At 41.9% G+C, this 17,300-nt stretch overlaps 1 protein-coding gene and 1 long non-coding RNA gene across 2 annotated transcripts in view; one reads left to right on the top strand and one right to left on the bottom strand.

Annotated features, from left to right (window-relative positions):
• Nucleotides 1–12: 12 nt before the first annotated feature.
• On the top strand, nt 13–2,036 carry LOC140281991 (uncharacterized). Its single transcript, XR_011909808.1, has 2 exons — nt 13–180; nt 1,860–2,036. It is a non-coding gene; the product is annotated as an uncharacterized lncRNA (long non-coding RNA).
• capn1 (calpain 1) overlaps nt 1,881–17,300 on the bottom strand; it is a 34,358-nt gene continuing 18,938 nt past the window's right edge. The window contains exons 6-22 of the mRNA XM_072376519.1: nt 16,241–16,409; nt 13,452–13,535; nt 12,555–12,640; nt 10,423–10,497; nt 9,596–9,756; nt 8,137–8,297; nt 8,015–8,026; nt 7,700–7,911; nt 4,299–4,338; nt 4,150–4,215; nt 3,923–3,980; nt 3,756–3,820; nt 3,544–3,612; nt 2,649–2,727; nt 2,437–2,553; nt 2,160–2,218; nt 1,881–2,033 (exon numbers count right to left, since the gene is read on the bottom strand). Coding sequence (XP_072232620.1) covers nt 2,007–2,033; nt 2,160–2,218; nt 2,437–2,553; nt 2,649–2,727; nt 3,544–3,612; nt 3,756–3,820; nt 3,923–3,980; nt 4,150–4,215; nt 4,299–4,338; nt 7,700–7,911; nt 8,015–8,026; nt 8,137–8,297; nt 9,596–9,756; nt 10,423–10,497; nt 12,555–12,640; nt 13,452–13,535; nt 16,241–16,409 — 1,540 coding nt within the window. The 3' untranslated portion in view covers nt 1,881–2,006. The remainder of the gene's footprint in view (nt 2,034–2,159; nt 2,219–2,436; nt 2,554–2,648; nt 2,728–3,543; nt 3,613–3,755; nt 3,821–3,922; nt 3,981–4,149; nt 4,216–4,298; nt 4,339–7,699; nt 7,912–8,014; nt 8,027–8,136; nt 8,298–9,595; nt 9,757–10,422; nt 10,498–12,554; nt 12,641–13,451; nt 13,536–16,240; nt 16,410–17,300) is intronic.

The following is a 17,300-nucleotide window of genomic DNA, read 5'->3' on the forward strand; positions in this document are numbered from 1 at the left end:
ATTCATGTGCACTGTGGGCTAAGAAGGACATGATTGTCCAGGTCTGTCTCCTCCCAAAGTCTCCACACAGCAAAACGAGTGACTCTTAGTGTGACTCTTAGCCGTTAAAGCTGACTGGAGGAGACGAAAGGTGCTGCAGCAACGTGAAGCATGAAAGAAATGCGTGTTTTTCTCATGCAAGTAAGTAAACCTATTCTATTAAACGCTAAAGAGTCAAATCAGCATCACGTGGACTGTTTAAATGGCATAAGTTGCAGCCCGCTGCTTCACCTGCATTTGGCATTAAGGCTGAGACACGAAGCAACTTCTAATGTTCTCACAAGACGAATGTGATCTGTGACCAGTATTCCTTTGATTGTGCACTTTTCTCCAAGTGCAAGTGATTGAATCTGTAATTTTCCCTCTGCTGATAAATGAACCTATCAGTTACAATAATCTACTGAACATCCAGCTCAAATAAGCCGAGTCCCGATAAGAAAAAACAAACATTAATCGCTAAAGTTAAAGTCAGTTCGGTGCCTTAAAGGGGTATAAACAATACTGAAGTTTGGGTTCTAGCTGCAGTCCTAGCTGTGCAGACAGAAGTGATTGTAATGGTTGTGTTACAGAGCCAACAAAGGACAATACTGACATGTTAGAGAGGCAAACTGGACATACTGAACTGTATCCAACATTTATATAAAACTAAATTAAAAGGGGGGAAAGGAACAAGTATCAAATAAGTGTAAAATCTAGGAAAAAAACATCTCTACACAGAACCGCAGATCTTTAAGTAGTACTGCAGGTTTATGCACTTTATGAACTTAAGAAATCACCATGTGGAAACTTACAGTTTTGATTTAATCCTTTACAAAAGGAAAGCAAGATCCTCATTTCATGCAGTTTCATACAATTTAAAACTAGCCTTTTTTCATCCGGCCAGGATGGGTTTTTAGGCCTTTTGTGGTCAGTCTCTGCAGAGTTTGTAGCTTCATAACAGCAGACCAACATCAGAAGTCAGATTCTTTCCTAATCATTACAAATTCCCTTTGATGACTCCTCTTCTTGCCTTAACTTTTAGTTTTCTATTAAGAAGACATGGAAGGTATTTTCTAGTTACACTCCATAATTTGGCATTGTTCCCCCTACAGTTGTGGCGTGCAACACCACTGTCCTAAAAACAAATCTCCATGTTGGCCCTGCACATGCACAGCCACACACATCCTGTCATGTTGAAGAGGCCACAGAGAGGCTTCACGCCCAGAACTGAGCATAAAAAAGGTCGATGTACGGCAAAACGAGCCAGAAGCACATAGTGTTAAGGTTCATAATCTTCATAAACACCTTCAGAAGGAGGTGTTGACATAAAGGATGTCATCACTAGGGCTGGAAAAAAGAAAAGAAGGCCTATCAAGGCCCATCGGTGACCAAACTGGTGCAAAAACAAAAAACTCATTAACCCAAGAATTCTTCCCCTGGTGAAGAAAAACACCTAAAAGGCTTAATTCCAAGCCCACTATGTAATCTATTAATCCGTGTTTTAACTGTAAATCTGTTGCAGCCAAAGAGAAAAAGCACCTCACTGTGTTTGTTGAATAGATGCACGTATCGGTGTGGTTTGGATTGTCAATTTATTTCACTCTCTGACGCTCTCTGGCCTGGTAAACAAAAAGCTTGCCGTTTATTTGAATAAAAATTTAATCTCTGTTAAGAAAACCACATCATAAAACTTAAATAAAACGGGAAGAAACGTTTATCGCAGTAAAAACCGTCTGCTAGCACTGACAGCGAGTTCCATTGTGCAGAGAGTGGAGAAGTGGGCTCATTTTGTTTGGCAAAACAGGCGGCAAATAAATGATCGGCTCAAGTTTGCATTGCAGGCACTGGAATTATGATTCTACTGGTATCACAGGCCGTCAGCAGCGAGCAGCATGGAGGAGAGGAAGAACTCGGGGAGAGAAGGCACTTCAGGAACAGCAAATACTGGACCAGGAGCTGCAGCACCATGCAGAGGAGTCCATTCACCTCTAGGCAAACATGGTCAGGGTGATCCACTGTCAAGCAAATAAGAGCATGGACGTCCTGATTATGAACAGATCACATGTACTTTACACACATAAACAATAAAAAACATCCGACAGAATCAATGTGTTTGAGTACAGCTCTGCAGGGACTCATACCTGAAAGAAGTTAAGGGATATTTGACCATCTGCATCTGTGTCCATGGTCTTAAAGGTTTCTGCAGGGAGAGAAATAAAGAGAACTTCTATTAACCAGAACAGGCGTGAACAGAAGGTTAGGTCTAGTTCTGCTCTATTTTTGTGGTAAAAGGAAGGTTTTTTTTGTTTATACAACAGTTTAATAGCATATTTATCAGTGAAGTTGCAGGAGAGATGACAAAAAGAGCAGCTGAGGAGTTCCTTAAGATCACTTATGGATTTTAATAATGTGACTCACTGAACATCGTCTCCAATCTGACCAGACAGGTGACAAAGTTGTCAAAGTCGACAGCCATGTCTTCCTCCGTGTACCGCAGAATAATGAGCTGAAACAGGTGGTTGGTCAGCTTGAAACCTGGCGGAGGGAGGGCAGACAGGAGTAATCACTTCTTAAATGAGCAGCCTTTTGTTGCTTCACTTTTCTTTTACTGAGCAGAGAAGGAATACTACCTGCAGATTCAAGAGCCATCCTCATCTCATAAGAGCTCATGGTGCCGGATTTGTCCATGTCAAACTGCCTGAATATAGTCTGATAATCACATGGAAACAGGAGAATAAAACAGAGAGAAGACAAACAGAAAACAGAGAAGAAACCAGCAGTTAAAGAAAGCACAGGCTACATCCCAAAATAACAACACGCTTAAAGGAAAACCTATGGATTATTCAGCTTGCATTGTTAGCAAATGTAGTGCAGTTGCTGGTTATGTTTGAACATAGCATACCACAAGATCAGCAGCTAATCCAGTTAGCTTTGCTATGCTAGTAACCAAAGCAATAGACAGTTTAGCAGGCTGTCAGCCTTGTCAGCCCATGCTGACAACCAGCTGAGTGCTTATCTAACCCAGTGGCTCACTCGCATAGACATGCTAGTTGTTAGCCTCAACATGCTAAAGCTACAGATAATCCAATGCTAAGATGCATCAGATGAATGTTGATGTAGATTCTCAGTCATCCAGATTATTCTAAGAGCTCGAATGACTGGACTTCCTTATTCTAGCTCTCAACATTAGATGAATAAGTGAAGATCAAATGAGTAGTTATCTTCTCATTAACCACCGCTGGCTGCTCAGTTAGCAGCGCTGACATATCACTGGTCAGATCAGTGGCTGGCTTTGGAAGGGACAAAGCCTCCAACCACAAGCATATAGCCTCTGCTGAGTACTCAGTGTTCTCAATTTGTCCTTTTTCTGCACCGTAAATATGAGTTTTACTGTCTCTCCTTATCTTAGACCCAAATACAAGGAAAAACTGGGCCTCGGTGGGAAAATATCTTTAATTCATAGTTCCATGGATCAGAGTTAACACCAGTATTGACTGTGCTTGACCTGCCAAAGTTCAGTCTCACCAGGTATCGTTTAATCTTTTCCCAGAGGACGTGGAACTCTGATAGCCCCAGCTTCCCACTGCCATCCGTCTGAGCCGAAGACATTCAGGAAAGTTCCAGAAACAAAGTTTTCACATAGTTTTTAAGTCTCTTATCACAAGAGCTTGGAAAATCAAGCAGGAGAAAAGAAAACGAGATCAAAATAAGCTGAGCTGAGCCCATTTCAAGGATACATCCATGAGGTTGATCATACTGCGGCAAGCTTCTTTGGTGAAGCCGTCAGTCTTCAGGTCCTTATCTGTATACATGAGAAAAGAACATCCGAATCATTTTAATTACCACAATTATTATCAAAATCCAATCCTGTAGTTCTAATGAACTGACTTCCACAGCCACTCACGTTTGCCAATGATCCGGTTCAGTATGGTTTGCAGCTCTGTGACACTGATCTCCATGTCCTATCGGCACAAACAAACATCAGTTACATTAAATGCAGATCTACAAATGCTGTAGACCTCTCCTCTGAGTCCCAGTCCTGCAAGTGTGTGTGTGTGTGTGTGTGTGTGTGTGTGTGTGTGTGTGTGTGTGTGTGTGTGTGTGTGTGTGTGTGTGTGTGTGTGTGCTCACCGGTCCTGCCAGCTGTCTGAAGAGATTTTTAAAGCCCGCATCAATCTGGCTCTCATCCAGGGGAGTCTGAAACATGAAGAAATGCGTTTATCACAGTTTCACTCTGCACAAAATGAGGGTTTCCAGTGTTAAAAGTCGTCTCTTCTTACCTCTGGCGGCAGCTCTGCCACAACGTCGTCATCAAGCTCCCTGTCGACAAAAGAGGAAAAGTTACTTTTTCCAGAAATAGCAGCTTGTCAGAATAATTCTCTCAAAATTAGGCTCAGAGTCGCTGGATACGATTAACACAAAACATTTATTTCTTCCAAGAAAGAGACAAGTCCGCACAACCTGCCAGGAAGCTGCTCAGAGTTGTCTGCTAACAAAATGGTGCTATTGCTATTTATATTGTTTATGTTTGCTGGCCACACAATGTTATGGAAAAAGGCATTTCTCATCATTTAATATTATGGGAACGTTCAATGTTATGGGAAAAGGCATTTCTCACCATTTAATATTATGGGAACGTTCAATGTTATGGGAAAAGGCATTTCTCACCATTTAATATTATGGGAAGAGACGTTCAATGTTATGGGAAAAAGCAATACTCACCATTTAATATTATGGGAAGGGACGTTCAATGTTATGGGAAAAGGCATTTCTTGCCATTTAATGTTATGGGAAGGGACGTTCAATGTTATGGGAAAAGGCATTTCTTGCCATTTAATATTATGGGAAGGGACGTTCAATGTTATGGGAAAAGGTATTTCTCGCCATTTAATATGGGAAGGGACGTTCAATGTTATGGGAAAAGGTATTTCTCGCCATTTAATATTATGGGAAGGGACGTTCAATGTTATGGGAAAAGGTATTTCTCGCCATTTAATATTATGGGAAGGGACGTTCAATGTTATGGGAAAAGGCATTTCTCACCATTTAATATTATGGGGACGTTCAATGTTATAGGAAAAGGCATTTCCCGCCATTTAATATTATGGGAAGGGACGTTCAATGTTATGGGAAAAGGCATTTCTCACCATTTAATATTATGGGAAGGGACGTTCAATGTTATGGGAAAAGGCATTTCCCGCCATTTAATATTATGGGAAGTGACGTTCAATGTTATGGGAAAAGGCATTTCTCGCCATATAATGTTATGGGAAGGGACGTTCAATGTTATGGGAAAAGGCATTTCTCGCCATTTAATATTATGGGAAGGGACGTTCAATGTTATGGGAAAAGGCAATTCTCACCATTTAATATTATGGGAAGAGACGTTCAATGTTATGGGAAAAGGCAATTCCCGCCATTTAATATTATGGGAAGAGACGTTCAATGTTATGGGAAAAAGCAATTCTCACCATTTAATATTATGGGAAGAGACGTTCAATGTTATAGGAAAAGGCATTTCTCACCATTTAATATTATGGGAAGGGACGTTCAATGTTATGGGAAAAGGTATTTCTCGCCATTTAATATGGGAAGAGATGTTCAATGTTATGGGAAAAGGCATTTCTCGCCATTTAATATTATGGGAAGGGACGTTCAATGTTATGGGAAAAGGCATTTCTTGCCATTTAATATTATGGGAAGGGACGTTCAATGTTATGGGAAAAGGTATTTCTCGCCATTTAATATGGGAAGGGACGTTCAATGTTATGGGAAAAGGTATTTCTCGCCATTTAATATGGGAAGGGACGTTCAATGTTATGGGAAAAGGTATTTCTCACCATTTAATATTATGGGGACGTTCAATGTTATAGGAAAAGGCATTTCCCGCCATTTAATATTATGGGAAGGGACGTTCAATGTTATGGGAAAAGGCATTTCTCACCATTTAATATTATGGGAAGGGACGTTCAATGTTATGGGAAAAGGCATTTCCCGCCATTTAATATTATGGGAAGTGACGTTCAATGTTATGGGAAAAGGCATTTCTCGCCATATAATGTTATGGGAAGGGACGTTCAATGTTATGGGAAAAGGCATTTCTCGCCATTTAATATTATGGGAAGGGACGTTCAATGTTATGGGAAAAGGCAATTCTCACCATTTAATATTATGGGAAGAGACGTTCAATGTTATGGGAAAAGGCAATTCCCGCCATTTAATATTATGGGAAGAGACGTTCAATGTTATGGGAAAAAGCAATTCTCACCATTTAATATTATGGGAAGAGACGTTCAATGTTATAGGAAAAGGCATTTCTCACCATTTAATATTATGGGAAGGGACGTTCAATGTTATGGGAAAAGGTATTTCTCGCCATTTAATATGGGAAGAGACGTTCAATGTTATGGGAAAAGGCATTTCTCGCCATTTAATATTATGGGAAGGGACGTTCAATGTTATGGGAAAAGGCATTTCCCGCCATTTAATATTATGGGAAGGGACGTTCAATGTTATGGGAAAAGGTATTTCTCGCCATTTAATATGGGAAGGGACGTTCAATGTTATGGGAAAAGGCATTTCCCGCCATTTAATATTATGGGAAGGGACGTTCAATGTTATGGGAAAAGGTAATTCTCGCCATTTAATATGGGAAGGGACGTTCAATGTTATGGGAAAAGGCATTACTCGCCATTTAATATTATGGGAAGGGACGTTCAATGTTATGGGAAAAGGTATTTCTCGCCATTTAATATTATGGGAAGGGACGTTCAATGTTATGGGAAAAGGCATTTCTCGCCATTTAATGTTATGGGAAAGACGAGTACATGCAGTCAAAACACTTTTGCTTGATACATAGTGTTATGAGAATAGAAAAGTTGGGGAGGAGACCTCCCCCCATCACAGAAACTCTTATTCTTGCAGCTTTTCTCATAGTATAACTATATAATTTTTCTAACACAGCTCGTTTAACATTTTCTGTCTCTGAAGACGCCCAAAAGACAACGAAAAGACCTCACAAATAAGATTTAAAAATACCAAAACAACTGTGTTTTCTGAAATGTCTAAATGTCTAATGTGGATTATTATTATTATACGCTGTGTTTTTATGATATTTAAGGACAGAAGTATGTTTGGATGTTCTCCCCGTGCATTTGCAGGTTCTCTCCTGGTACTCCAGCTTCCTGAAACACGCATGTTGGGTTAACTGGTTGTTACCAGCATTACCCACAGAAGCGAGTATAAGTGTGCATGAGCTCTGTGTGGCCCTGGGATGGACTGGCAACCCATCCAGGGTGGACCTGCCCCTCACCCAATTACAGCTGAGATAGGCTCCATCCACCCTGTGACCCTGAGTTGGGTTAAGCAGGTGTAGAAAATGGATGGATGCTGTATTTTCTGTTTTGTCCTGTGGGGTTATTCTATGACAACGACTCTAAATCAGGAGTTTTGGATTGTGCAAACATGCAAATACATATAATACATTTAGTTATGTCTGTGCTGTAGATATTTCCGAACATATTGTGCCGTTTTCATTGCACATATTTTTGTCTAGTAATCATCACTCGTCTAAGAAATATTAAAGCTCAATTATGATCAACAACTGCACAACGATACAAATCACAACTCTTCTTCTCCTAAAAACGTAATGCTTCCCTCACTGCTTTTTATGAGCACTCACTCCGAGTTTGCAGGCTTTTCAGAGAAAACTCTGAGCACGAAGTCAGCCTCTTTATGGGGCTCGAAGGTGGAGGGGACGATGATGTACTCCCCTGCTGGCAGCCGCAGCCGCGAACTGACCTCCCTCAGGTTGATGAAGAGCTCTGAGCGAGCGCTGGAGGCGTGCGTGAGGAAAAAATCTCGCTTAAGGTGGACTCCTGACCTCCCCGTGAACTGAGAGTGGAGTTAAGAGTTAGCATGCATTCAAAAGCTCTTTTCTCAAGAGCAATTATTGTCTAAAAATGTGCAAAGATCACAAGAAAGCAGGTGAACTCACCTCATCTGGAATCTGAAAATAACGACAGAAGAGACGATCATTGACGGTGATTTGAAAATAAACACAAAAACGCAGTAAAAATGGAGAAAACGATGCAGGAAGTTTGTTGGAAAGCTGCTAACCTCATACACAGCAAACCCGATGGTTTCCATGTCTTTGCCCTCTTTCCGTTTCTTCCTGCGGTCTTTTTGCATGAGGGCCACCAAAAAGCTGCAGTCTGATTGGCCGGGGCTGTCTGGGTGCTGCAGCATAATCTTGAACTGTGGATTCAGCCAAAAAGTCGCTGGAGACGAGAGGTAAAAGGTCAGCGTGTCCCTCGTCTTTCAAGCTTGTGGGATTCAGCCATTCTGCCTTTAAACATTCTGAACGACGCCTTTGTTTAAATGTGAACTAACTAACTAAACATATTAACAGTAGCAAACAATGCAGAACATTTAAATATATAACAATAGAAATAAACAATCTTAATGTTTGTGTTTGGAGTGCAAATGACCTCCTTGAGAAGATTTGTTAGCAGTAATACAACAAAGAAAACAATCGCTAACGTGCTAATTGATCGGCTGATGCCGATACAAGTAAAAACCGCAAATATCGGTCCGATATATCGGCCGGTCGATGTGTCGTCAACCTCTAATAGTAACAAATAAAACATGCATGAGCTGGTTAATGTATTACTTTATATTCAGTGGCTTCATTAAATGTGAACATCGGTAAAATATCAAGAAGCATCATCTCAGGTAGAAACACATTCATATTTAGCTCGTTTTTACACTGAATTTTTCCAGCAGAAAGTTTCAGTTCATTTTAAAGTAAACTGAAAAGTCAGACTAAAAGACTGTTTAAATAAAAGAGAGGCTGGTCCACATTCCTCTTTAAATCATCCAAACACCTCCAACAGCATGTTTTAAGCATTTGGACACAAAATAAAAGGAGTGGTCTATAAACCCGGGACTGATGATGTAAATCAGCCTCTAGCATGAACTGCCGTTCTTCAAACCTCCAACTTTTAACCTACTTCTTCGTCTCTTTGTCTCCTCTCCTTTTAACCAACACTAACAGACGTGTGCACATCACTCCTGTTCTTAACTCCCTTCATTGGCTTTCTTTATAGAATTGATTTTAAACTTTTAAAGTTTGTTTTTAAAGCTCTTAGCGGCCCCATCGTATTTATCTGAGCTTTTAACTGTAACCCTGGCAGAGCTCTGAGGTCAACAAATCAACTTTTGTTGGAAGTGTTCAGGTCCAAATAAAAGCCCTGGGGTGACCGAGCCTTTTCTGTTGCTGCCCCCAGGCTCTGGAATAAGCCCCCCCCCCTGAGATGCATCTTATTTCTGACCTGAGCCTCTTTAAATCAGGGCTAAAAACATACTTATTTCAGATGGCTTTTAATACCCAGTAGTATGGTGACTCTTTTATATTATCTTATTCAATTTTGCTGTATTTTATTGCTTTTACTGTTATTTTATTGTTTTGTACTTATTCTTTTCTTTATCTATTATCTGCTGTAAAGCACTTTGGTACCGAAATGGATTGTTGTAAAGGGCTGTAGAAATAAAGTACATTTACCCTAAATATTCATACCTGGGAAGTTCCGGCAGCCTCCAGCAGTGCTGCCTCTCCTCCACTCCCCCTGATAGAGCGAGGAGCTCCACTTCTTCATCTGGCTGTGCTGCAGGGCGTCTGCAGTCAGGTTACAGATCTCCAGACGGGTGAACTCACGCAGAAAGTCACTGAACGACATCCTGAGGGAGGGAAATGAGCCCGACTCAGTGATTTTACTGCAGTTTTTCCATCACAAAGTCACAAATTCCAACAGATAAACAATAACACTGATATTTTACACACAGATTCTATCACAACTCTTCATAGTTTTTTAAGGCCGATACCAATTATTTTGACATCAGTCTTAAACGATCCCCGATATGTGCCGATTTTTTATTTTTTTGGGCCGATTCTTGAAGCCGATTTAGTTTTTTCTCCCTCCATTTACAAGATAAAAATGACAATGATAACAAATGTTACACAAATCTCAATTTAAACAAAAAAAAGAAATATGCATTAACAAAACAAACTAAACATATTAACAGTAGCAAACAATGCAGAACATTTAAATATATAACAATAGAAATAAACTATCTTAATGTTTGTGCACTTTATGTAGCAGCATGAGGCCTTTGGAGTGCAAATGACCTCCTTGAGAAGATTTTTTAACAGTAATACAACAAAGACAACAATATTTTTAAAAGAAATGTGAAACCGCAAATATCGGCCCGATATATCGTTGCGGTCGATGTATCGTCAACCTTTAATAGTAACAAATAAAACATGCATGAGCTGGTTAATGCATTACTTTATATTCAGTGGCTTCTTGAATAGAAACTACAAATATGTCCAAGTGTTTCACTCACCAGAATTCCCCATCTTCACTGCGGTTCTGCAGCCGACTTCTAACCGAACGATCCACATTATCCCACTCTCTGGAGCTGAGGAGTCCACAAAGAAAACACATGACTGCACGGAAATGTAGTTGCTCTTCCCCAGCTGTAGTTTTTACGTGGGCTCCTCATTTCTGCTGCCTCCCTCCTGATCATTCCCAATCCTATTCCCTGTCCTTGGATATCAAATAACTGAGTCAGCTGCATTTTTTGGGGCTTGATAACACCCCAAAGCACCACAAAGCATTTTTGTCCAAATGGATTGTGGCACCTGGAGCATTTCTTGAGATCTGGGTACAATGCACTTTTTCCCTAAAACAAAGACACACAGAACAGTTTTAACAGATTTAAACCATTGCACTTTCTCCCTGAGCATCTGTGGATTTTCCTTCCAGGTACTCCAGCCTCCTGTTAGCCACTTAAAACAATGTTCTTTGGCTAAAAAGGTGCCATTGGTCTGGCTTTTCTGAAGTACAGACCAGCTCAAACCTCTGAAGTACCCAAAGTTAGATCTTAGTTCTGTTACTGGCTTCTTTTCTTTTGCTTGAAGGGGCCATGCAGCGCCCTCGATTGCAGCTCTAAGAGCATCCAATAAGAGCATCCGTTTCTCTTTGTTTTAAAGGTACAGTGAAGCGACTGGTGGGATGGATTTACTCCCCAAAGCTTTTCAGCGAGTCCTCAAAGACCCAATAAACTTTAACTCGACGGTCAAATGCAGCCAGTCACATGATGGCGTCAATATGTCGTATCAGACAGGTGAAGAGTCCCACCATCCAAAATGTTAACATTGATTGGTGGATATAAAATGACCTTAAGAATGAGTGTGGGCATGAATCGTTGTTTATCTCAGATCTCACTGTGATGGTCTGGCACCCGATCTAAGATGTTCCCTGTCTCTGGGCCAGTGGGAGCCGGGATAGGCTCCACCCCCCCACCCCCTGTGGCCTTGAACTGTATTTATTTTGTATGGAAAATAAATCAACGAATAAATGTCTGCTAAACTTTGCATTGTTGTCACGGTTCCTGGTGTGAGGATGGAGAAAAATGACCAACACGCTACCAGACAAGTAGGTGAGAAATGAACAATGTTTTAATCAAACTAAACACAGGCGCAGCAGGGGCAGCAAACAGAAAACTACAAGAAACAAGGACCGGAAATATGACAAAAGCAATGATCTGGTAACAAAGTGAAACAGGGGGAATATATACTGAAGGAGCGAGGAGGTGATCGACAACAGGTGGGCCAGTTAGCAACAGAAGCTACAGTAAAGCTAACAGAAATTAACCAAAAGGACAGGATATTACCAAAATAAAACAGGAAACATGAACAAAAGAACAACCAGCATGTGTAAAACTACCCAAACTGTCATGCTGCTCCTCTGTAAGCCTCTTCTTTAAATTATCCATGGTTAGAGCACACAAAGATTTCATCCAGGAGCTGCAGAGCAGTGGAAAAAGGCTGAGCCCATGCAAAGGTCACCTGTCAGCTGACCTCACGGGCAAAAATATCCTAAAGCCTGCAGAATGTCGCCATGTGGCATTTTGACCCCGCGAGACACTATTTTTGGTTTTCAGCCAGAAGGTTTCAATAAGCTCTCTCAGCTTATTGTGGCTGATCATTTCACAGTGGAAACATTGGTGAACTGTTGCCTCTTTCTAAAGTTTCCTGATGAAACTACCGTCGAGCTGTGGAGGTCGTTTCAAAACATCAAAACCCTAAACTGGGACGCAGGCTTTGGGAAATGTTAGATTAAATCTGTGCTGCCATTTCATCACATGAGAGGTTTTTTTATTGGTCAAATCTGAACGTCACACACTTCAGACCCTCTGTAACAGCAGCAGTGCTCAGCCGGGCTGTGGTATAATAAGGCCAGTGGGCAGAAAACTTCTGTAACAACTAACTGATATAACTTATAAGCTGCCTATTTCTTCTGCTGTGCGACTCTTCTTCCAAACACAGCTTCAGCAAACCTTTTCAGATCCAAGAGGCTTTAATTCAGTGTAAAGATAGGAGGTAAAAACGACCAAATGTCCATTTCAGCAGAAACTGAAGTGTTTTTCAGGAACAAATTTCCCATTGGCCCCATGGCTGTGTGAACTCTTACTTATCACTCCAGGACCCGGTCCACTCCACCTCGCCCCACGGGTTCCTGATGCGAACGAGCTTCGTCATATTTCCTCTGTACACCACCTGCGTGGCGAAGAAACACGGCTGACGTTCAGATTTTGTATCGGCTGTGTGGTGTTGCACAGATTTAAGTGAGTGAAGACACAACCTGGAGCAAACAGTCATTGTTACAAAATGGGAAATAACAGATTCCAGCATCATCCGGTCGGCATTCATGTGACAAAGCACGATGATCTCTGCAGCTGCACGTCTGCTTCAATGTCATTTTTAATATGAAACACTGTGCTTTGCATCCAACTGTGACTTAGAGCTAAACTAAAGTGGAAAATAGTCAACTCCTACTGTCTTTACAACGATCAGAAGTCACTTTTAATTAACTCTTTTGCAAGTATTGCAATTATTCTATCTGTGTTTGGTCCATCTGCTCTCAGTTTAGATGACTTCTGTAGGAGTTTAATCACATTAAACATTGAAGACGTTGATTTAAGAGTCAACTAGATGGTCCAAAATGAACATTTTTGGGTCTAATTGCACATCAGATCAGTTTTAAAGCATCTCGGCACATATTTCAAAGTTCCTGATCGGACCTTCACATGAACCAGTTTAACTTAAAGGTTTATCTTGGCATGGAGTGTCTTCAAAATATCTACCTTTAGATGGCTAGATACAGGTTAATTACATATTTGTTATATACTTTTAAGCGTGACCCACCCGGGGTGTGAACCAACCTTCGCCTGATGGCAGCTAAACTGGATAAAGTGGGGACAGAAAACTGATGGACGGATCAATGCTTAACAGTACAGGACACGATCTAACCCCATCAATCATCATTTTCTTTCTGATTCTGGTTCCATATTCCTGTGTTCAGGCTCACCTCGTCCACTCCAGTCACAGAGTAGGCGTGTCCCTTCACCAGCTTCTTGAACGTGACGGCCTCCATGTCTGACGAGCTTGTGATCTGAAAAAAACGTCAGAGCTGAAGCTGAAGCAGCCGCGCCACATCTGTCATTCAGATTAATTAAAACACAACGTCAGCTGTGCACGTGAAGTCCTGACCACGCGTGGCTGTAGAGCTTCAGGTTTATTACTGCAGCTGCTGGAAAACCAGAGCCTACCATTCATTTTCATCCTTTACCAGCGTATGTTTCTTTAAACCTTATCAGCCAAACTGGCACTTCTTCATGGAGAAGCACAGGAAGGCAGACTGATTACAGAAACTGTCCTTCACCAAGACAACGGGTCATTGCTCCCCGTCTGCAAACAAGTGCTTTGCCCAAGCGTCCTTGACACACTGAATCCGTGCCAACTTTTATTTCCCAATGTTCACTGCCCTCTCCTGGTTTCTCTGCTAATCAAATTTCCCAAATTCCCTTCCAGCAGCACCTGTCACCGTTGCTCATCTTGCCCACGAAGAGCTCTTTAAACCCCTGATTGCTTTGCTAAATATTGATTTCTAATAACACAAATCATGCTAAAAAAACCGCAGACATGCCCGGCCAACATAAAGATGCTGACTGGATGGCATTCTGCTTTAATGGTGCCGTAACAGATCGTGTGAGTCCTGGCTTTAAAGGACAGCGTTTGGATCTTTCAGGCTATATTTTTCATTTGTTTTATGGAGAGCACCGCTTTCAGAACTGATCCTCAGCCCATGCAGAGGTCTCTGTGTGCTTCACTAACATCAACCCAACCTTACTTCTTCCTTTCCTTAATTTAAAAACCTTCCCCATAACTCGCTTTCCCCACAGATTCCCTGAAGGCAGAGCTTGAAACAATCTCCTACAGAACAGAAAACAGCTTCAATAAGTCATCAGATGTCGTGCGTTTCTTTTACATTACGCAGTTGTGACCTTTCATCGATTGTATTGTTTTTTAAATGTGGGACACTATTACAATTATTCTAACAGTGTTAGACTCTGTAAACTGCTACAACAGGGAGGGTGTCATGGCCTTCTTCCTGTTTTCATTCACAGTCTGCCCCCATCTGTTTGCTGCTGGAACTGCTTCCTGTGTCACACACTGTTGCTTCAGTCCATATTCTCCTGGTTTTTGTTGGTTTCCCTGCCAGCTCATTACGCTGCATCTCCTGTGTTTCTCTGAGTTTCACTCAGCCTTTTCCTTGTTCTTGTAACCTTCCATTTTACTCCCCCGCCCAGCTCCAGCAGCACCTTTAGTGTCGTTCATAAAGCCTTCCGTTGCCTTGGCTACAGCTGTGTGGGCTATAGACATCCTTTTGAAACAAAAAGGATGCATATATTGCTATTGTATCATGTAAATGTTGTAAACACTGTAAAGTGAGACACTTATAATTGAACTGTATGCTGATGGCACCCAGCTCTCATGATGTCACAACCATGCTTGGCTGTTTCGGTGTCTGAGTCTTAGGTGGGCGGAGCCTGGATCGCTCCTGCCACTACACCTTTTCCTCATCTGTACTCATTAAGTCGTCCTTATAGGAGTGGCTGGCGAAGACTGGCTAGTGGTACCGATTTACCACTATCTCTAGTGGTAAATCGGCTCTCTATACGACTCTTCGCCTGCTCTCCCTTCATCCTGGTTTCCTTGTAACCGCCTCGCCTTATCCTGGATATCCCCGCCAGCCATCACCTACAACCCGCCTGCTCGCCTCGCCGCTGACTCGAATCCAAAGCCGACACAGCCAGCGCCCTCCCCTCATTCACGGACTTCCTCCTGCTCATACGTAAGGACTATTCATCTTCCATTACGGAGGATCAGTCTAACCCTCGCCCAGGGTCTGGATCCTACCCCAACCATTTAATAAACCTTTTATCCTATTCAGTCTGTATTTGAGTCCGAACTCTTTGACAGCTTGTGCTCAAGCTGTGACACATTATCAATTAAACCTAAAGGTATCAACCAGTTACTAAAGCTACAGGCTTGTCTCTGAGATATTAAGGCCTGGATGATCTGTCATTTTCTCCATTTGAATAATAAAGCTCCATACTACCTTAAAGATCTCATTGTTTCATATCAACCCACAACAGCTATTTGCTCGCAGGACATTGGCCTGTCTGTTATTCCCAGGCTTTCCTTTAGTTTTAAGGCTCTTCTCCAGAGGAATCGGCTCCCAGTTTGGGTCCAGGATTCAAGCTGCCTTCCTGCTTTTACGACTAATTACTGTTTATGGCAATATTTTCCTGCTGTAGCAAAGAGCTTCCGTGTCTTTTACTTTTATTTCTTCATAATAATTAATTTGGGTTGCACTTCATGTGTTTGAGAAGAGCAATATTAATAAAGTTGAGTTGAATTTTTCAGTGCATCCCATTAGAAGCACCTCACTTTGAAGGGTCCTGCAGGCCCATCTCTTGGTAGGTGCAGGGGGCCTTAGCCTCTCTGAGATGTTCTTTTTTTTAATAACAGATTGTGTTATTGCCACAGAGTAATGTCAGAAAAAGAGAAGATGGTGCAGCTTATTTTAAAACAGCTGGTGGCGTCCAATTCATGATTTAATAAGCGTGAAATGAGTATGTTCATTATGAGGCCAAATTGAAAATGAATGCATTTTCTCAGCTTGTCTTGACAAACACATAAAATAACTACTGACTACTTGAAAGTCTCGTAAAAACTTTACAATCTGTGATAAATCTGTGTTATATTCTTGTTTTCTTGGGTCAGAGGATGAATGAATGTTGCAGTACTGACATCGATAGAACAGCCGAGCAGCGATCCTCTCTCTATGGCCCTGCCGATGATGCTGAAGAGGTCCGAGGGCGGCTTCTTCAGCTCGTACATCTCCGTCACACCTCCTGTGAAGTCCTCAAAGCCCTCCGACGTGCTCCCGCCCGACAGAGCCTCGTAGCAGCCGTTCAACCTGTGACACAACAAGAAACCAAGCGCGCGATCGGAGTTCACTGGAGACTCATACATGGTGTGAATGTTGAAGTTCAGACATAAAATCTGAAGTGAAAAGGCCTGAGTTGAGTTACGCATGTTTCGAATCACACAGCCGTCACAGTGTCCTGAACTACAGAACATCAATCGTGTATTTGCATCACACTCATCCTGGAAGCTGTCTTAACTTTACAGGAATGTACTTGCATGAACAATGCTGTGCTTCACTCTCACAGCTTAGACCACAGCTGTTCGCTGAGGCAGCTGCAGCTTTAATCAAATCTGTCCTTTTGGAGAGTATTTCACGCTTCCCTTTTTTTACACAGTTTCCCAAATTAAAGCAGAAATGTTGAAATGAAAACAGGGATGAATTAATGAAAAATTCACCTCACAATCAGCTTAGAAAATGTCTTTAATATCTTGCACAATTAAACTTGTGCAAAGAAATATGCCGCTTTGCATTAAACATAAGAAAGATCAGAGCATACCTAACCCAACATGCCCCCCAGCTCCTGGTGCAGGCCATGGTCATCTCCCACCTTGACTACTGCAACGCTCTCCTAACTGGTCTCCTAACTGGTCTCCTAACTGGTCTCCTAACTGGTCTCCTAACTGCTCTCCTAACTGGTCTCCTAACTGGTTTCCTAACTGCTCTCCTAACTGGTCTCCAGCCTGTGAAACCTCTGCAGATGGTCCAGAACGCGGCGGTGCGTCTGGTCTTGGATCAGCCTAAAAGAACACGTCCCCCCTCTGTTCATTGAGCTCCTCTGGCTGCCCTTAGCCGCCCGCATCAGATCCAAGTCCCTGATGTTAGCTACAAAGAGCTTAATGGAACGGCTCCCATCTACTTGAATGCTCTTGCAAAGGCTTC

This window comes from Leuresthes tenuis, unplaced genomic scaffold, assembly GCF_036924035.1.
Source record: "Leuresthes tenuis unplaced genomic scaffold, fLeuTen1.0.hap1 SCAF_22, whole genome shotgun sequence".
Lineage (NCBI taxonomy): Eukaryota > Metazoa > Chordata > Actinopteri > Atheriniformes > Atherinopsidae > Leuresthes > Leuresthes tenuis.